At 36.0% G+C, this 21,785-nt stretch overlaps 2 protein-coding genes across 2 annotated transcripts in view; one reads left to right on the forward strand and one right to left on the reverse strand.

Moving 5' to 3' along the window:
* The first annotated feature begins 335 nt into the window (after positions 1-335).
* On the forward strand, positions 336-5,667 carry LOC128994498 (transmembrane protein 234 homolog). The gene is made up of 5 exons (XM_054419092.1): positions 336-455; positions 984-1,135; positions 2,679-2,745; positions 5,041-5,133; positions 5,352-5,667. Exons 1-5 carry the CDS (start codon positions 452-454, stop codon positions 5,414-5,416), a joined length of 381 nt encoding a protein of 126 aa, XP_054275067.1. The 5' UTR covers positions 336-451; the 3' UTR covers positions 5,417-5,667.
* Positions 5,668-6,820: 1,153 nt separating this feature from the next.
* The window catches only part of LOC128993889 (uncharacterized), an 88,596-nt gene continuing 73,631 nt past the window's right edge, over positions 6,821-21,785 (reverse strand). The window contains exons 7-11 of the mRNA XM_054417958.1: positions 13,123-13,233; positions 12,173-12,316; positions 10,636-10,753; positions 7,624-7,808; positions 6,821-7,317 (exon numbers count right to left, since the gene is read on the reverse strand). Of these exons, the coding sequence (XP_054273933.1) occupies positions 6,952-7,317; positions 7,624-7,808; positions 10,636-10,753; positions 12,173-12,316; positions 13,123-13,233 (924 nt within the window). The 3' untranslated portion in view covers positions 6,821-6,951. The remainder of the gene's footprint in view (positions 7,318-7,623; positions 7,809-10,635; positions 10,754-12,172; positions 12,317-13,122; positions 13,234-21,785) is intronic.

The following is a 21,785-nucleotide window of genomic DNA, read 5'->3' on the forward strand; positions in this document are numbered from 1 at the left end:
GCTCTTTCATTTGATATGTCACAAGGGATACCTTGCCATTTAAAAAAAATAAGTTGTGGGCAGGGGGGAAAGGGGGGGAATGTGAATGTAACTTTGAATTTAAAAAAAATGTGCCTCCTACGTCAATAGATGATTCCCGCAAACTACATATTTCTATCTATTGCGGTGTTTACATAAATAAAGATGCAAGTTTTAAAAAATCACCCTGTATAATATAGTCAATGGTGTACGTCACTTATTGTTAGTTAGTTAGTTTAGCTGTCCTTGCTCTGGCCTGTGGTCTCGTTCGTAATCTCATCTTGTCTGCTGCTGCTCACTTGCCGTTGCCATCCCTGTTTGTTATTGTTTACATTTTACAGTAATAAACAAGTTATGAAGTTAATTAATTAATTAGTAGTCTAAAAGTGGTTGGAAAACGAAGTTAAATTGTTTTAGAATTCACTCTAACAATATGGGTAAGATAAATAGGTACCCACACAAATACAGGTGTCTAAGTTATTATATTTTAGGCTACTTCTAAAAGGTTTAAACCTAGCAGGATATTTGAGGTTAGACAATACTTAAAATTGAATCCAAGAATTTATTAATTGACTAATTTACAAATAGTTTCTACTGTATTATATTTGGCTAGCATTACTTATCAGGTACAGTTTCTTAATTGGGCTATGCTAATATCGATTGAAACTGCGATTTTTTCACCATCAGCAAGTATGGTTGGTTAGGTTAGGTTATGATAGTTATGTCTTTATGGAACCAGTGTTAGTGTTACAAAACTAGGCTAACTTAAGTTACCAGTAAGTTACATTAAATATCGGCTGCACTTTATGCACCACTTTATGTTTCACTCATTCGAATGAAACAATCGATTAATCAATATATCGATCGATATTTTCATTTGAATGAGTGTAGGACCTAAAGTAAAGTGCAGCCTAAATATCTCTGGGTTAAGCTCTCGTAGTATTCTCCTATTTTTTTTTTTTCAGATGGGATTTTATATCTATTTGCTGTTGGTTTACTATGGGGGGTGACAAATCCCTTAATCAAGAAAGGATCGACTGGGATTAATCAAGTCAAAGCTAACAATGCTGTCCTAAAATTCTTCAAGGAACTGCAGTTTCTAGTGACAAACTGGAAGGTACCTAATTTATGTTGTACACAAATCTATTGGTTTGACCTGAAAAGTTTGTTCCTTTACGTTGTTTACCTACCTAGTCTAAATAATCTTTCTTCTCTCCAGTCTATGTAAGGACTCATTTTGTAACTTTGTCCTTCGGGGTTCTACCATAGACAATTTTGAATTAAATATAGACCGACAGCAGTCGGTGCCGGATTTACCACTAGGCCGCAAGCAAAAGGGGGCCGCAGTTGGATTGAAAAAACATTTTTTAGATACAATATTTTTTTTTAACCATTAGTTTCCGAGGGAGATGTTAACGATTTCGCCACGGCCGCGGAATGACGGTGATGATGTCCCGTAATTGCTGACCACGGGAGACGTTCACGGTTTAGCCACGGCCGTGAGTGTCGAAGATGATGTCCCTGTCATTGTTGACGTAGGCTTCAGCTATGCAGGAAGCTGTTAGCTGACCGATGGGTATTCTCAGTGATTTGTGAGGTAGAGTAGAGGGCTCAAACCCCATGCTGTGACCAAAACATTGTAAAGTCAAATATACTTTGAGTGGAATAAATTATTGTCGTAGGCAAGATTCCATAAAATGTCTTATTTGAGTACCTCTATTAATATTAACTGATGTTTTCCAAATATATCTTAATACATAATAGAAGTTAGTGTCAAAATTTAAGATGAAGAGCTTAACGATGAGCCCTCAATTCAAAAATTCAAACTAGCAAATTCCCGACAATGTCCTAAATGGTTTACAATGTTCTGATTGTTTTTGCAAAACATATTAACTTGTTAAAGTTGATGACGGAAGTGATATTCTTCAAACCATTTCAGCTCATAGAGGTACATATAAAGGATAAAGTTAACCGCCGCTCTTTTGGTATTAAAAACTGTTCCTTAAGATTTTCATAGATTATCTTAACCACTGAATGTAATTCTATATTTAATTGTCTAGATAGTGGAACAAACAAACTATTGTCATTTGAAAATTATTCAATGCACAAGTGCAAGAAATAGTTTTTAGATACAAGGCCACACCACAGAATGATAATCAGTCACCAGCAGAGGATTATTTGGCTAAAAGAATGAGAACAAAATTTGAGATCCTTAACCCATTTGCATCATCTTATTTATTTACCAAAAATACCAGTATCACTAATACAAATCAAAGTTCATAATGTGTTTTATATCGCCAACGCTATGTGCGGGCTAGACAACCTCAATGTTAAAAAATATATTAGGCATGTATGTAGCCTACAGTAGTATCTATCTCATATTCCAATCATGTTTTGACAAGACTCAACAAATTTGTATAGCCCAAACAACACCACACCTGATAATCCAGCTGTAAGCTCTGAACTGTAAATTGCCATCTTGTACTTAAATGATTGAGCTGTGGAGATGGAAAGGTTAATATCCTAATTTATTCTTGAAATAGAAGTTCAAGAGGCTATCATAATGAATAGTTTCATTTTTGTGTAGTCTCAAATCACTTAATATACCTCCTCTAAGGGTGGACCTTTTTAATGTCAAACATACTTTATGTCTGTTTCAGTATATGATACCATTCCTTATCAACCAGTGTGGCTCAGTTTTATACTATTTTGCTCTGCAATCAGCTAGTGAGTATTTCATTTCATTTGATAGCTACATTCATTTCATTTCATTTCATTACTTCATTTCATTTCATTATATTTGTCCTACCTAATAATCAATTAATAAAAATAGTTCCAAGTGAATTGTCGTTAAATCCTTCATTTTCTCAATGTTATAAGGATTTTGAAGTCTATTTCAAATTAACCAGTAAAAAATAATTGATTGTATGGCTACAATATTCTTATATTTTCTGACACTTCCATTCTTTATTTAGCATGTATTTCAAGAGTACAGGACAGGAATCATCATACTTTTACTGGTACAGTAGAACCTCGATAGTTCGACACTTTGTGGACCTAAGGGGTGTCAAACTATTGAAATGTCAAACTATAGGGAGTAAATGGAGTTTAACATACAGGAAAGTAAAAACACAAGTCTTATTCCTATATAGAAATCATACAAATTTATTGAGCCGAGCGAGCGAAGCTCTTATACGTTGACGCTTATGCATTTCGTAATACACAAACTCCTCCTAGACGGCTGAATCAATCGTTTTCAAATCTTGCATGGTGATAAAGACCATATCAGTGAGTGCCAACATCTATATGGCGTTAAAAAAGTCTCTCAGGAATCCACCCCACTGGGTCTCAAAGTTTCAATGTAATCCTTATGGAAGCAGTATTTGACACATAAACAAAGACATGTGATCAGCTGTTGACTTTTGAATTCAGTAGATAAAGAAATAGCTGATAGCATTATTCCACAGATATTAGAACAGAAACGGTATATAATAAAATGACGACACTAGCTTGAGGTCCGTGACGTAGGAAGTGGTGAAGGAAGTAGTTAAGGCGAGCAGTCTGGAGTGTGGAAACTGTTTATGACGATTAGATTTAGGTATCTGGATTTCTAAAATTCTATGGGAAGGGAGGAAAACGGGTCTGCGACGTTGGAAGTGGTGAAGGAAGTGGTCAAGGTGAGCTGTCCGGTGTGTGGGAACTGTTTATGACGATCAGATTAAGGTATCTGCAATCCTAAAATGCTATGGAAAGGGAGGGAAACAGGTCCGTGACGTAGGAAGTGGTGATGGAAATAATAAAGGCGAGCTGTTTGGGGTATGGGATCTGTTTTTGGCCATTAGATTAAGGTATTTGCAATCCTATGATGCTATGGGAAGGGAGGGAAACAGGTCCGTGACGTAGGAAGTGGTGAAGGAAGTAGTAAATGCAAGCAGTCCGGACTGTGGGAACTGTTTATATGACGATTAGATTAAGGTATCTGCAATCCTAAAATGCTATGGAAAGGGAGGGAAACAGGTCTGTGACGTAGGAAGTGGTGAAGGAAGTAGTAAAGGCGAGTTGTTCGGAGTGTGGGATCTGTTTATGACCAATAGATTAAGGTATTTGCAATCCTATGATGCTATTGGAAGGGAGGGAAACAGGTCCGTGACGTAAAAAGTGGTGAAGAAAGTAGTAAAAGCGAGCAGTCCGGACTGTGGGATCTGTTTATGACGATTAGATTAAGGTATCTGCAATCCTAAAATGCTATGGGAAGGGAGGAAAACAGGTCCGAGACATAGGGGGTGGTGAAGGATGTAGTAATGGTGAGCAGTGTTGAGTGTGGGAATGGATTAATGAATCTGCAATGTAAAACGCTATGGGAATGACTGTAGACTGTAGGTTAAAATGATTACGAAGCACGAATCGATACATATTTCGATACATGCAATCGTTTACAATAAAAATTTACAACCGAGTTGACAACAACTGATTTTTACTCCATAGAGGCTAAAAACGATTTTTACTCCCTAAAGAGTAAAAATGCTACTTTAGACCCGCAACGCATGCATTAAAAACAACTGTTTTTACTGCAGTATGGCAAAAACAATATAATGTGAACCCTTGATGACTCCGCTCAATTTTGTGGATGCCTCTGCAAACACCACCTAGTTAAATACTAAAAAGCTTAACAATTTCACTGTTCATTAGTCTCAAGTCAACAATAAATGACAAATTAATGTTCAAATCAGCTTACATCACAATATAACCATTAAATATCACTTGACAAAATATCTCATCCCGTGTCGAACTGGTTTACTGTATTGTTAAGTGTCAGTATTGTAGTCAAGATGTGTGTTACAGTAGATATCTTGACAGAAAAATCCCCACCAACAACAACAACTACAGTCACTCACAGATTAAAGGAGCAGACATATTAGGTCTACTCCTTTAATCTATGCTACTGTTCATTAATTTAACGTGAATAAGTCAGCTTCAAGTACCAGTAGTCAACAAACAAAAAAAACTTGTTTTTCATTGCAGATTTGACGTTTGCTGTACCCATTACCAATTCCATAGCTTTTGTCTCAACAGCGGTAACTGGCTGGTGTCTTGGAGAAACCACGCCTAACTTGAGTAAGTTTAGAATACAAATTTTATCATTTTGATTTAATTTGTACACTATTTTAGCATTATGATTCCATGATGTTTTCATTGTTTGCTTGTTTTGGGGGTTGGAATTTCGATTTTGCGTTCTTTGTGTTTGAAATATCTGACATTTTGGATATAAGTTGATACTTAGAAGGTTGGTCATTAAAGAAAACACTCACTTAATAAAGTTGTTATTTTTTTAGGAACTGTCGTGGGCTCCATTCTAGTAGTTTTGGGGACGGCTTGCTATATATTGGACACCCTTTAGGTATGCTATTAGAAGTGTCCAGTGCTGAGACGAGAACTTACATGTGTCTAGTGACTAGAACTTACATGTGGCCAGAGGGACTTACATGTGGCTAGTGTGACAAGAACTTACGTTGAACCATAACCAGTATGAAGCCCTTCGGCCATAACAGCTATCTGGCTGCCTCAAATCTCCACGTGTAGATCCTGTGATGTATGCTTTTATGAGTTGGAATATCCAACAAGAATTTGCTTTGAAAAATGTGATTTTAATAAAAGAAAATTTAATAATAAAGTTATATCCATCCATCCAATGACTCTCCCCTATCAGCAATTCTGCAGCTTTGTTCAGAGTTGTATCTGTGTGTCGAATTCAGATACAACATATTTTATAGTTTTTAAAATCCAATAAGTTTACAAACAACTGTTTTATGATTGTTGATAAATCCTTATTGTTACTTAGGGTTGTGCACATTAATTTAAATTTTTAATTAACATTTATTGGTACAATAAAGGATTATTTTATTACAAGTTTTTTCAAAATTAAAAAAGATGATTAGAAATCTAATCTTATATTAAAATAATTTGGTTTTTCTTTTCATAGTTCATTTGGATCTTTTACCAGATTGATTTTCATGATTGAGGTCTCAAATTGAAGGTATGCATGCACAGATTTCACATCAAGCATCGGGATATTTATCTACAGTCCCACTCGGAATATACGTAAACGAAATTTACACCATATCCTATTCAGACCAAGGACTTCAATTAAACCATCGAGCACCATGGATTTAACCAGGCCTATTTTTGTCTTAATTAACATAAAAATCAATTGTTTTTGTTTTTATTGTGGTGAAAACAACTAAATTGGAGTGGTCACAAATAAGTATGCTGATTAATACAAATATTTTATTAGGGATTGAGATTAGTCTTAATTATTTACATTATACAAAACTACTAGGATTACTATTGACTGTTAAGGGCATTATTAACAAATAGCACCATTGTTAATCTAATTAACTTAAGTAAAGGCAGAATAAATCTGATAAACTTCAAACTTAGCATATGTTTTGAAACAATTGTAACAATTTCATCATAAACAAGACACACACACACACTCCGTTCTAATCAAAAAGTTCAACTCACCAACTTAATATTCTGAGAATTAGAAGTTTGAAAACAAAAATTGAGTAGTTTTAATTTATTGCACCATTATCAGGAAATGCCAAAGGTAGATTAAATTACTGCAAACACTATCTGTTCAACATTAGAAAAACTTATAACTAACAAGTGACTGAACGTGGTATGAAAATATACAATCACATATGGTTATGACTAAAACTTATATTTAACAAAAGTAAGGGTTGTTATCATTATCAAAAAGTTCAAGAGTTGATTTATGTATATATGGTGGTTTTTTTATAAAAATGTTTTAAAATGTATTACATAACTCGATATTTTAAGTTGAAAGGTTTAAGCTACAAAGTTTGGAAATTATTTGTTTGAGGTTGGATGTTAAAATCAACTGTCAAACTCTTTGACGAGGAGGTCAAGCTTCTACTTGTTTTTCCCCTTGAACCAGCCGGAAGACACCCGGTTATCTCGCGGGATGGACACGGAGCGGCCCAAGTCTCGTTTGTCCTTCTTGTTCCGTTGTCGTCCCATAGTTGCCGTTCCTGTAGGGGTGTCTACTTCGTCTCGCCCATAACTTTCCCGTTTCCCCACAAACACCAAATTTCCTCGGCTTCGTCTGTTCTCTGTTAAGACACTTTCACTGCTTCCTCTCCTTTTAGAGCTGTTCTCTTGAACGTCCAGGTTTTCTTTGCTCTTCTGCAACTCTCGTAAACTCTTTTTCTGCTTTTCTAGAGTGTTTCTCGGCTGCTTCGGAGGTTTTGGTGGCCGCCCCTCATTGTCGTATTGGACCTAAAAAATGAAATTGTGAAGTATAACTCATGGATTCGATAAGATCTGTGGCTTAAGTCATACAGCTCAGGATAATGATAGTAAATTTTAATGCTTTGTAAACATTCTCATGGGTGTTAGGCACATGTCCACTCACCAAATCGCCTCTACAGGCTGACTCAACACTAACACTTTTAGACCAAATGGAACTTGAATTATTTTAGATTTGCATTTAAAGACCATTTAGATTATTTCCTCGTGCTATAAAATTAACCTTCAAACCATAATCTATTTTCCTATAGTAAATTACAAGAATTTGATCAATACCTCTCGGCCGTCGTGAATGTGTTTAGGTCTCCACGGAGCCAGCACAGAGACGGACCGTGAGAGTGCTCGAGTGTGTGGCGTGATGACCTCTCCCCCTCCACTAGAGAGCTCCTCTCTACTCTGCGACCTGCGTCCTCCCCCCACCACTGAGCGGTGCAACCGCCGCGAACCAGGGATGTCTCCGACTGTTAACATAAGAAACATTCTGTGTAGTGTTCTGTGACCAAACTCACTCACTCCCATGGCCATTTATGCCCAATGCGAGATTTGGTCGCACCAACAACTGCTCTCCATCCTGTGACCAAACTGATTTGACAAAATACGAGTGATCATGGACTAGGCAGTAATTCTGATTGGTAGCGGTCAGTATAAAACTAGTTGTTTTATAGAGATGAAAAATGTTGTTTAGCATGATGATCATCCATTTTAAATCGTATAGAGAAGTTAAAATTTAAATAGAAGGTTAACTCATCTTCAAGGTAACAAAGATGATCCTAAAAGTCATTTCTAGGACTGTTTGAGCTTTTTTAACAAGAGCTATCAATTAAAGCTTTCCAGCAAAATGGCTCCATAGATTCTAACAAGACCCTGGATTAAACCGCTTCGTTTAACAAAAGTAATTACACCCTTTACAAATAATGCTGAGTGTGATGATATTAAATATAAAGTAGGCTTACTGATTTTAAGTAAAACTGAAATGACAACTTATTGAAAGCTATGGCATAATATATGTCATGTAGTATCATTTTTTTTAAAAGGATGAAAAGGAGAAAATAGAATTTTAGACTGATAACACTTGGGGAGAAAATATAGTTTTGACCGAATCTCATCCTGTGGATGGATCATCCAAGATCCAACTGTGATTAATTTTTTATACAAAATTGGCTAGATCTAGCCCATATATAGTAGGTACTAGTGGCTTGTAGGGACATAAATCCCTAAAAAGCTCAAATGTAAAACAACTTTTTGCAATACCGGTATTTAAACAAACTCAGAATAACATTATCTATGTGTCAGAATAGGCATCCCTACACCATATCTTTTGTGTAAAAACCAGTTTGTTGTTCTTCTTTGTTTGCTTTTGTTGATGTCATTTTCAATAAATAATTGGAATCACTCCAGTGGTTTAACATGAAAAAGCAGCAAACATATCATTGTTTGTGAATAAATACTGGTTTACTAAGGTAGCTTTGGTCTTGTGGTTAATGAGGATAAATAAAAGCTTCCCTGTTTGGAATTTTAAAAATTCATTGGAGGTTCGCCTTCAGATGAATTGAAGACGCCTGCAATTTCATCTGCAGTAGGCTTATTATACCTACGACGATCCATATTTATCCTGTCTACAAACCTAAGTTCTAATTCACTGTCACCTTGTACAACCATTTCTTCCGAAGCTCTTTTGTAAATTTGTGCAAATGGATTTTCTAATAGAATTTCAGCTAGTTTTGACAATATTTCAGGTTTTAAGTCACTATTTTCTCTACGCCTTTGACGAATTTCTGTTGCTGTTGATGTGTCAATAATGTACAATTGGCCATACACGGGGTCTTCATCATGTTGAGGCAGCAAATCTGAGATTGAACGATAAATCTGTCCTTGAATTTTGAAACAGTATGGTCCTTTTCCTGGAATATCTTTCTTACCGGCTGAAAAATAAGCAAAAGCCATCGCACTGTTGCATTGTCGAATGAATTTATACAGTTGTGGGCTCTCTTCAAACAAACTTTTAAGTTCTACATTAGTTTTTGACTGAGGAAGGTTAATAAGTCCGTTATGGCAACATGTCATAAAATGATTATTCGTTAGTTCTTCTCTAAAATGAAGAGCACAACATTTAATGCACTCTTGGTCCAGTAATCCTGCATAATGGATATTTACATTTCTCTCGTCTACCATGGGTCTCCTAAAAAGGGGTTGTAACATATCTTGATTAAGTTCGTCATTATCTACTCTTGCTCTCCTACGCGCACTGTCATTCCTATGAACAGTTCCCCGCCTTTGTGGTATTCCCCTGGCGTTCATATTAATTACAGTACTTATAATGAAAAGAATATATATCCAGCAGCCTACATACCAAAACATCTTGAATCCCTGGTGATTTTATAAAAGTATTATCGAATATGATTACTCTACGTTGTATATTCACTGCACTAAACAAATTTACTTACGAAGGAATGCAAATACACCATTTTAGAACCAATAACATTTATAGGTTATTTTAGTTGTATATATTCACACAACCTTAACCTTAAAATGTGTAGAAATATAAAGAAAACAACATTATTTAAAATAAACTTGAACATATGATTTAAAAATAAAAACAAAACAGAAGTTAGATTTAATTTCGACTCTTTGATTATTTAAACAGAATATTTATTCTATGTCGTTTATTCCTTTAACACGACAATAACGTAAAAGCATGAAAAAATGAAACTTGAGCACATGATTTAAATATAAACAAAGAATGCAGACGTTTTTCCGACTAATCTTCAATATTTCAGTTTTATTATAGTATACATTTCATAGTTGACTGGCTAAAAGTAAACCAAATGCGTGTATTGATCACTTTTTTCAAATCTGTGGCACAGCTGTTTTAATTTCAAAAGATGTAAAAAAATTAAACCCCATGTTGTTTTAATGGGAAAAGTTTTATTCTGTTGCGAATTTATGGTAAAAAAATTAGAAAAATGAATAGTTTTCCCTCAAAATTTACGTCAAGACCTTTAAAATAAGACCCCTCCCATCCTTCTACGGCCATCCAGTCACTCACAATTTCTTTACAAAAATTTGACTTACGGAATTATATATATAGATGTCTAATTCAGTACACATTCAAAAGTCAGTGATTGAATTTAATAGAGGAGTTTTTTATGCTGCTGAAACGTTTCAAGACTTAATGACATCTAGTATACCTGACTCAATGTCTATTACGTGTACAGGTTCAGTGGCAATAAACAGTTATTATTCCTATTACTTTTATATACTATGTAAGTATTGTTAAGTTTCACTGACCAGTGGCAGCATGGAGGTAGACCACAGATTTCTGTGAGTGGTTGCTGTGTTCCCCTTCAGTGGTACTTTCTGCTGAACTGTCAGGGGCTGATCTTCTTGTGTGCCTCTGCGAAGGTACCTATACACACAATATTAAATCTGTTTTATCATCACAATGCAAGTATGTGTAATTCTAATTCAGGTGTTTTGTGCAGGGAAACATCAATGCACATTACTTTGGTAAATGTAATCTAAATTCCTTTTAGGAACTTAAAGATTGACCAGTGGTTAATCAGAGATTGATTTTGTTAACATTGCAGTAAATAGAAAGAAAGAGTGATTCCATAAGACTTGATATTACAAATCTGGCTGGAATAATATGCAAGATCTGTTAGTGTTACAAATAGAATTTGAGGATTCAAAGAGCAAAACCAACTGAATATTTAAAGAAAAAAAGATCAGCATAAAAATAAAACTAAGAGGGCGGAAAGATCCCAAAAGAAAATATCAAATATTCAAATAAATTACAAATAAATATTGGGATGAGAAAATATTTATGCTCCAGAACTGTTTGAAATAATTCATCGAGGCCATCAAATGAAAAATAACTTCTTTGTGGAACTGGTATTCAAAATCTGTTTCATAACATAATTGGAAGTACTATTAATTCAAATTGAATTATACCCATATGCAGTGCTCGATTTTTGGGGGAACTTGCCGGAACAGAGTTCCGGTACTTCCCTTACAGAAAGATATGGGCATAAATTGGTAGATACAAAGGTACAAATTACATTAAATATAGCTTCAGTTCCAGCACATATTTTTTTACAAATCGAACACTGCCTATTTTTATAATCATCAAATTACATGGAACTGTTAAAAAATCAATCTCCACATATTCATCTCTGTGTATTGTGTTATCTGTTCAGTTTACGATTCTTACAGTGACAGAGGTTACAGTTTCTTTCTTCCCTACTTGGAAGTTCACCAAAGATGTAGCCTTTTTGTGCAACACCCCGACTATTGATAGAACTACACACTACATTCCCATGTTTCCGTTTCAGAGCGAAAATTGGCGCTACTAACAGAGTGCTGATATAAATTACCGATTTCCACCAACGCCAACTTCTTAACCAAAAAATCATCGTACCAACAAATGGTACAGAAAAATAAAGGATATAGAATCAAACTTTGACAGGTGTACACTCTATAAATGGCTCATTCAATTGTTCTATTTGAATACAAATAGGCTGCAGCTGGTCCATAAAAATAGGATGTCTACTTATGATATGCAAGATTTATGATGATGCAGAACAGGCTAAATATCCCTAAGTTAGTGAGTCCGTAGCGCAAGAGGATTCGTATTCATGGCAGCGATGTTGTGTTTTCAGATTCTGGTGCTTATCACTCTTGTACTGTTGTACTGGCTTATACCCTTTACTTTGCTGAATACATTTCTTGCACAGGCCTGAGGCCTATGTGGATGGGTAAATGCAAGTATAAAAGAGGCCACCTATCTCTTTATAAAAACAAATAATGAAAGGTTGGAGAGTCTGACCTGGAGCAGGTGGGGGTTGGAACCATGGCGAGGTTGTCGTGACGGGGACGGCCTCCGCCCGGACCTCACAGACTCTCGGTCACTGTCACCGAAGAACCTCAGCTGCTTGCTGCCTTCCTCCTCCCTGCGGAGCTTCTTGTCATCCTGGAGATATAAAGGGAACTGAGTAATCTGCATATCAAGTTGTGGTTTGTTACATTGGCATTAATGAAAGTATCACTAAAAACTTCATGGGGAAAACAGTCCAAATCTCATCTCTCAAAGCTATATGTAGATATGATGGGTATCAAACCATAACCATCAGTCTTTGCTGTACCATGGTCCAAATCACAATCTATTTAGGCTAGAAACGCAGCCCTTTTATATTGGAAGGGCTTTGCAAGGGTCCTTTATTCACTTATTTAAACTCGAGCCCTCCACATAAATAGTTGAGCAAGTCTATTTTTCATATGTCATATGGATTGGAGCTTAGATATAGTTACAAGTTACAACAATGGCTAGATAAAAATAACACAACTGTTCATGGCCAAAGTAGATTTAGTAAAATTTTGTTTTAGAAACTCAAAATAATTATGATCACACAGAACAGGTTTGACTCCAGAAAATAACTTGGAAAAAACACTTCATTATTTAGACTTTCCAAGACGTACACTAATCATAATACCTCTGTGCAAGAAGCACATTCTGAAGATACCACATTGATATACACTCTGTACTGTAGCGATGGCAGATTCTAATGGATAGAGCTAATGCAACAGGTATCTGGTTGTTACTTTGATTTTGGTTTTTATATTCTTTTACTCAAGCAAGACACAGATTTCCGGCTGCTCTACAGTTTATTGTCAAAAGCTTTTTCAAAAGCAACATTTAAACTTGTGCAAATAACATTTTGTCTATTTTCATCTCACTCATCTTTTTTAAACTGATATTTTCTAAATTTAACATTATACCTTTGAGTGTTTTGTCCTGCGAGTGAGGGATTTGAACCAGCCGTCCTCTGGTGGGTTAGGGGAGGGTGAAGGTGTGGCAAGCCGTGCCCGGCTTCCATAAACCTCCCTCTCCTGAAATTGCAAAAATTACATTAACATTGTATCCATGTATCGCAATGTGTTACAATACGATTTAAAAAATGTAATTTACCGAAATTGGATTTATGGGTTCAATTATTTTTAAAGACTGGCTAACATAACAACTCTTTTTGACTATGGGTAGCAGAGTGGTTACAGTGCTTGCCTAACAATCAAAAGGTCGCTGATTCGATCCTGAGAAATCAGTTGCTTTTTGATAGTTTGAAACTGGACCCAGCAGTTCCTGATCATTTGGCTTTAAATAAATGATCCTAACTATTGTAACAGCTGATCTTAGTCAGTAAGAAAGCTACACCATAACCAACACAAGTAGACTTCTCCTCCTATTGTAACTTTTGAAGCTAATTTTTCGTGTCTAGTTCACGACCGGTGACCCTGATCGCTAGTGTTGACAAAAATTTGTTTCTATTATTTTAGGGCTATTTTAATGAGTTATGCTTTATAATGTTTGGCTATATAACTGGGGGATGAGTTATTGTTTATGATTAGATCGTTTTATTTGGTTAAACGAGATTGTAAACAAAATCTAGACCTCTACAGTGAACCGGACGTAATTAACAATAAAATTGTCTTCAGCTGATACAAAAGGATGATAAATCTATTAAGGGAGTATTATTTCTATCTATGGCTACACAGATCATCTCACACGATTCTAAACTCAACCTTAACTCATAAACGGGTTAAAATACACACCTAGGTGGCGTCCCTATTTCAAAGATTGATAATTGATAGCTCGTTCAGAGCGATTCAAATTAACCTATATAACTACAAGCTCAGTGTAAACAAATAAACTTAAAGTGTTTACTCTGAGCTATAACTATTAAAAATACTCAAGTCAGTCTCAAAATCCACAAGAAGTGTATGTATATATAGTGCAAGTGTATGTGAGAGGGTGACTGTACTGTAAAATCTAAAGCCTGTTCTGATGTGGATTTCATGTTGGTCATATCTGAGTATGTTGATATTATTTTAAAATTTCTCTCTCATTTAGGGAGGATTTTACAGTATAATACTTTGCTCTTTTCATAGTGTCCACCACAACGAAATTCCTTTTAAAATATTTTAAGCTTGCTTATGATGTCCAAATACATCCAAATTTTGTGGATATGAATGTCCTTTGATTACAATCCAAAATAAGAGCATTACATTTTAATTGTTAAATTTAGTTAAACTAGTTTTAAAATTGCTTGAATAACAAGAATTTAAACTGATCGAATAACAAGAATCAAAATTGCTCAAATAACAAGAATCAAGTTCTGTTAGACTTGTCCTTTGCAGCAATTAATGGGCATTTACCCTCCTAATGCATATAAATGGATAAGATCTAATTACTGGTACATGCCATAAAACAGAGGTCTAGAGCATGACGGGGTGTCCAAGGGACATAAATGGAAGTGGACAAGTAGAACTACCTTGAGCTACATGCCACTGCCACATCTGGGCTTTCTGATTAACTCCAAATAGTTCTTGTTGGGTGGGATATCGTAACTGGTTAACACTCACACCACATCGTTTGACCAATTAAACTTAGGAAGTGATTTTGGATATGCAGTTTTAGCCAACAAATTTGACTTTGAAGAGTGGAAGTGAAGTAAAACTGCTCATCCTGCACAATCTGAAAGGTGTTTATATATGCACTTGCACTTTTCTCCTTGGCGACATTTAAGAGCACTGGTTATCACTTTTTTCATAGATTTTACTATCTGTGTAAGAAACACCATAGAATAAGCAATGACCAAATGAAAGTATCCTTCATTCGCTCAATACACATGACAGTGTCAATACAATGTACTTAATCATGGTTTACACATCAATGATCAATAGATTTGTTTGGTTAAAACAGTGGTGAGGTGGCCCTGGAAATTGCGGGGCCCAAGGTAAAGTTCAATAGCGGACCTCTCTTAATAACTTAAATATGGCTGTGCGGGGCCCCTGAAAAGCGCGGGGCCACACACGCCTTTTTCGCCTTTATGTAGGGCCGCATCTGGTTTGAAATAGTATTTAAAGTGGCTACATAACAAGAAACAATTAATATACAACAAGTACCCTTATAAACATGACAGAACTAATTGCAATTGTCTTAAGCTGATCCATTATCCATGACGATAATGTATCTCGTAACCTGCCCTATAGACAATAGGCATTGCCAGCTCGTTTACTTCTGTGCACACACTATGTGACCTTACATGAATGGGTGGTAGAGACAATAGGCTTAGGCAGTTTTCCAAACAGTTTTCACGACCAAGACCTGACATCACAAATTGGCACCAGTTTTTGCACTGCCAATTCATACCAAGTAGTTAATTTAAACTGAGGAACGGATTGCTTACTAATTAATCTATAGGCTATCTATAAAAGAGAAAGTATGTATTTCTGTACCCTATGGACTCCGCTCGACAGATTGTAATGAAACTTTCAGGCATTATTAAGCATTATTTATAAGGACGTAGTTTGTGTGAAGTTTTGTGCAGATCCGTCAAAAGGGGTCCACCCCAGCGGGTTTTATGGAATCAAATCCAATGTCAGACTTTTGGAACTAAAATTATTACAAATAAGGTTACTGTGTGGTACTGTATTTGTATAGTGTCTCCACTCTCTGGTAAAAACCCGTTTAATAGAAAATATACATTTTGTAATGTAATCCCATCTAGAATTAATTCAAAAATTGTTTATGGCAAAATTACTGATAAACTTTTATAATGGTCGGAAACACATGAAACAAAACGATGAATTTTACACGATGGTCATAATGATTCTTTCTTTGGCTGCGTTCCTGAACCTAACCTACTCAGCAATGATGTAACAACCTGTCCGCAGCTGACCTGCCACTAGGACGAGAATGGCTCGCTTCTCCGCAACGTAACGTGCGAACTTGAGCTGTATGGAGCTGCGTTATCAGTTGTGTAACCGACCATCTGTTCATTCATCGTGCCTTTGTCATTCGTTCTGATTTGTTATTGTAATTACCGCTGTTTGGACCACTTTGCGGTTTTCTTTCTTGCCTTTCATTATTTCTAGAGTAGGCCGAGTTCGGATGGGGTACAATTTTTTTTTCTCGCGTTGAACGATGTAATGTTATAAATACTCGCGTAAAAAGATAATAATGAAATTCCTCTGTTTCTAAGTTCTTAATAGTCAAAGGTTCTAGTCATTAGTGTTATTATTAATAAAATATCAAATAGTAAATTTCGAAACTTATTTCAAACTTTCCGATTAGATATAGTACACACTATTAAAAAATCTATTAATTTCAGCTAAGTCAATTAACTACATAATAGCATAATTAATTATGTTAGTAGGCTATACGAATTATATGATTTTGTTGGTTGTTATTGCTTCGAAGCGATGGAGGATCTTGAATTTTTTTAGGTAGGTTAAAAAAGTAAAATCAATTGGTTTGGTAAATTACGTATCTAAATTCACCTACAATACATGGCATTGCAATTAGGTAGCTGAGTGGTTATGGTGCTCGCATAAATAAAAAGGTCAGCGGTTTGATCCTGAGAAAATTCAGTAGCCCTATGATGATTCGAACCTATTGAACAGCTGTTCCTGATCATTGGGCTTTCCTGTCTAATGCAACAGCTGATCTTAGTCTCTTAGTCAGTAACACAACTATTTTACTCAGATCATCTCACACAATTTTACATTCATTCAGTGGCGTCATTTCACCAAATCCTTGGGGGGCAAACACTGGGGGGTACAGAATACCCCACAGCAAACGGGGGGGGGGGGGGGGGGGGTTCGGGGGTCCTCCCAAACAAAACAAGAAGGGTTAAGGCTTATTTTTATTGTCAAAAGCACTTCGAATAAAAACAAAATTATGAGTTAAATCTAGGCAGAAAGTTAATGAAACTAACAAAATTATTGACAACAGACAGAAAAATAAAAATGTTGGTAAGTTAGTCATCTAAGAAACGTGACCAATAGTTTCATGGTGTATCAATATTATTTTTGTTATTAGATTTATGACCAAATTCTCTTGCACAACATTTATACCTATAGCAATGAATACGGTTGTATTCATAGCCTATAGTTTATAACATAGTTTAATTTGGTTTTTTAATAAAACACAAGTATTTAAGTACTTAAAAGCAAATCAAATTTTATTATCAATAAAATAATTTGACACAATTAATTTGAATGTGCTACTGAGACATTAATTATTTTTGTTTCAAATTTCTGCCGTGCTTTTTAGGATTTGAAAGGAGAAAATATTTATTTGTATTACTAGTACAGCATATATATTTTTCTGCCCCCCCCCCCCCCAAATGACGCCCCTGCACTCATTCAATCGTATTCCGGGTAAAAACACGCACCTAGTGGGCGACCGCATCCTGGTGATTGATTTATTATAACAAAAAACAACTATAATTATTTATATAGTTTTTAAAAGTCGCAGTAGGCCTACCTATTTGGTTGAACGTGATTTAAATAATTTTTAGCTCTAAATCCATTAAAAGCCTAAGGAGAAAGGCATCAACCACACAAAAGGGTTACCTATGATGACTGTGACACAGCGATAAGTTTTTACGATATCAAACGAACTATTTTAAATTTTAGAGATGATACTAAACATTTTATTTATGATTGAAAATTTGAACAATAATAAAAACGTATGTGTGAAGATGTGTGTATGTAGGGAACAGCACATTGTTGACGAGTTTAAGATAGAGAAAATAGTCATGATTAATATTGTATTGTGGTCACTGTAATCTACAGTAAGCAGGGATATGCATTTAAGTTTTATACTCATCCACTCACTGATTGCTACTCTATGTACTTGAAATATACTTATACTTGAAATATCTCTATGTACTTGTAGCTGAATTTTGTCTAAAGGAGAAGGTTCCTTCTAGGCTTACTACGACCTCCCCCTGCCCTCCTCATCATCACTTCCTTCGTTGCCAACCTCGGTCGTTGAATCGTCGCCCTTGGACCCCCTCATATGGCGTAGGCTCCTTCATATGAAATGTCTCCAGCTCGCCTTTGCGATTCCAACTTCGGATAAAATACTAACCAAGGTCTGCATTACAACGATAACGGAGTTGTTCTGATTATGGCTAAGTCGTGCTAATAGTATGTGACCTTTGCAAATACAGTAAAAACACAGTATTCACATTAAAAACTATCGCAACATGTTCATGGTAATTGAGCAAAACGACTATAATTTCACAATTACTCTTTTCAGTCCTTGTGGGGCACCAATACGAACTGGTAAATGCGAGGCACATAATTTAGTGAGTAACGGAATATCCTTAAACATTTTGTTTTTAGACAAGCAGGGAACGCGTTGCTGCAAGCTATGGTTCCACTCAATGACGAATGGTTTAACTGAGTGAGTCGTGTCCATTGGCTCGGAACCCACTTAGAGCGTCTAATCACCCGTTAAACCTGAGAAGTTTGATGCAATAATGTATACAGCTTTAATTTTCTCACAATCTGATAAAATAATGTAATTTTCCGAAACTCTGTTTTATAATTTACCTCAATAAAAATACCTTATACGAAAAAGTTAAATGTGTGTACCTATAATTAATTTTCTTCTAAACCTCATGCGGATATCCATGAACATGTACAGTACAAGTTTATACGATGTACCTAGCGAGGTAATAGTTTATAATTTAGTCAGGAAATACGTCTTTACTTTACTGTTATATATCTTAAAGTTGCTGCACATGTTCCAGGTAATTTTAACCTTGTTTTGGTTGAATCAGTTCTCCTTCTCGAACATGTTCTCGCACTCGCTGTAATCACACCGGTTTGAATGAAGACGTACCGAAAGCGGCAAAACAAACATATTCCCAAATGTACAGTATTCTGTAACCAATACCATTGACTGTGGATAAAACTAGAAACTGTATTCCCGTGTTAAAGCTGGGATGCTCTGTCAATGGCTCAAATCAACTAGGCTACGACCATTTTGATTCTAAAATCGGCGACTTCTTTCACATGGGACAAAAGTCTACAATCTACATCTCCAATCACAATCAACAAGTTGACTTTCTGGCCATTTACTCCCCCATAGCACCCCGTAGACTCCACGGTAGCCCGGAAGGTACACAACACAGCATGGTCCGTCCTTGACCCTGTCTGTGTACCGTGTGACGTCACCGCGGAGTCGCGCCTTCTAAGGAGGTGTCTGAGCGGCGAAAGTCACCCAAGGTCGCTAGGTGCTGCAGTGTACGATCTCGGTGGCAGTGGACATGGCAAGTACCGTGAGCGAAGTGCACGATCGCCGATAACTAGATGCGGGCTGGTGTATTGGTTGTATAGGACTTCTGTACTGAAGGCTCAGGGTTCAAATCCCCCCAATGGGGGTTATGTGATAATGTTGGACGGGAGGTTAGCGACACAGTTGAAGCTGTACGTATACCTCTCTAGAAAAACCGTGATTGGTGCAATGATAACAAATCCTTTTCTGTTCTAGAGATCGTCCTCTCCTACAGTAAAAGTCATGCTAAAACCACTGACAAAGGTGGTGGAGAATGTGGGGCATGCACTTAAGTATCTTCAGACGGTCAAAGTAAAGGCCACTATAGCAGTAGTAAACGTAAAACACACTACGAAAGGCCACGTTGGATTCTGCTATTTCACGTTTTGGACACCATGGATATCACTATTTGTTACTACTCTGATGATTCAGCAAAAGAGGCTTTCAACGGAATTTCGACTAGTTTGAGATCCACGAAAACCTAAAATGCTGTTTTCATAATTTATTCTTCTTAAAAATAAGTGGTAATCCCTATTATTTTATTATTTTACTTTTTTTTTAAGTAACTAAATATTAAATTTAAAACCAGCCTCTCCCAGAGGGCACACGAGTGGTGTGAAGCTACAGGTCCGTTATTCGAGTCGGCGATGCGTGTGATCTTAATCACAGATACTTCAGATACTTGATATATCCCCGGGATCGCTGATACGGTTACCGCTAGTCTACACGCACACTCACGTACGTTACTACCATCGCGGTTGTGACAGATAGATTGACAGCAAGTACAAGTAAGTATACAGTTTGTACAAATTACAAGGTTCTTGACAACTGACCTTGTTGGTGATTGGCAACATGCTCAACAACAATTAATCGCATTTGCAGAGCATAAAGAACTTTTTATTTGGTTAAAATAGTTTTTATGATTAGTTATAACAAGAAACAAACAGTAAAGAACATTAAAATGCCCTCAGCATACATTTCACGCTTACTCCTTCAGCTAACACAAGGATGATAAATTCTTTAGGGAGTATTGTAATCGATAAATGCGTTTTTATTCAAATTCAGAGTGTTTTTAAGGTTTACCATGAAATATATCACAATAAATAGTTAGTTAAAAATGAAATTGTGACTCATTCCTTTCAATTAGATCGCACACAAGGAAATGCATAGTTCCTTTGTCTGACCATTCTACACCCACCCTCGAATTCGAATTAAGGTTCAAATACTTACACAACGTTTGAAGTTTGGTCTTAGTGAAATGATAGAGTAAATAATTAGTTATTAATATCTTAGTTATTAATATGATAGAAATTAATATCTGATTTTTAATTTTGCTTGTCCTCTAGTATCATACAGTAGTTAAACACACCAGAGTATAAATGACAAAAAAGAGAAACATTTAATCATTATCAATACTCTCAAGCGTTGCCAGTCATGAAACAAACATCGAAATAGGAATTTTACAACGACAAGTCTTTGAGTATTCACAGTCATTAGAACAACTACTACCTATTGTGTAGGTTCCTGGTAAACCTTGATGTCATTTCTATATTTGAATTGAAATGTGTTACCATCGCCCATGTTTTTGTCTGTTTGAACTAACCAATCACCGAACAAGGCCAACTGTCAAACGTTGAAAGGATTAGAGACTAGGGAGCCCTAAATACTAAACCAGGTTGTATTTATTAATGGGACACAAAACAAGAAAGAGTTCACTCGATGTTTCTCATAGAAAGTAATAGGGTTACTTAAAGTGAAAGTAAGTCTGAAAATAATATAATCGTAATCATAATAACTAAACCTAAGATTATGTTTTGTAAAAAAAAATAATAATATTGTATTTTGTGCAAAATTAAATAATAGATAAGTTAATCTAAATATTAAAGAACTGCGGGATCTACCTCAAGCACCAGATGTGGCCGAAGCGAAAATCAGTCGGATGGAATAGACGTCCGGAAGAAGAAGCCCCCTTTGACGCCGAAACAAGACGGAGATAGATCGTATGAATGGCATAACATTGTTGAGCGCCGACGAAGAAGATGCAGATGATCGAAGGAAATTAAGATGAATGGTGATTCTGTACTTGGTTAGGCAAAATTCATTCATGGTTATACAAGAGGCCATTGTATTAAGGTTAAGTAGAATCAGTATAATACAATGCAGATTTAAAGTTATTTTCCGCAAAGAAGATGATATTACAGCCCAAGTGAAAAGTTCTCATTTAATGTATTTTTCATCGGATTCGATTATTTGGCATGCATTAGCTGTTCAAGCACGATGCTCTAGACCGCATACTTCCTCTCACCGCTAT

This window comes from Macrosteles quadrilineatus, unplaced genomic scaffold, assembly GCF_028750875.1.
Source record: "Macrosteles quadrilineatus isolate MER2022 unplaced genomic scaffold, UCM_ALF_1.0 Scaffold_5__1_contigs__length_97177068, whole genome shotgun sequence".
NCBI lineage: Eukaryota > Metazoa > Arthropoda > Insecta > Hemiptera > Cicadellidae > Macrosteles > Macrosteles quadrilineatus.

Bases quoted from the DNA above. Each gene is read 5' to 3' on its own strand.
- LOC128994498 (XM_054419092.1), top strand. The intron at 2,746-5,040 runs GTGAGTATTTCA...TTTTCATTGCAG, and splicing joins TTTTGCTCTGCAATCAGCTA to ATTTGACGTTTGCTGTACCC. The intron at 5,134-5,351 runs GTAAGTTTAGAA...TTATTTTTTTAG, and splicing joins AGAAACCACGCCTAACTTGA to GAACTGTCGTGGGCTCCATT.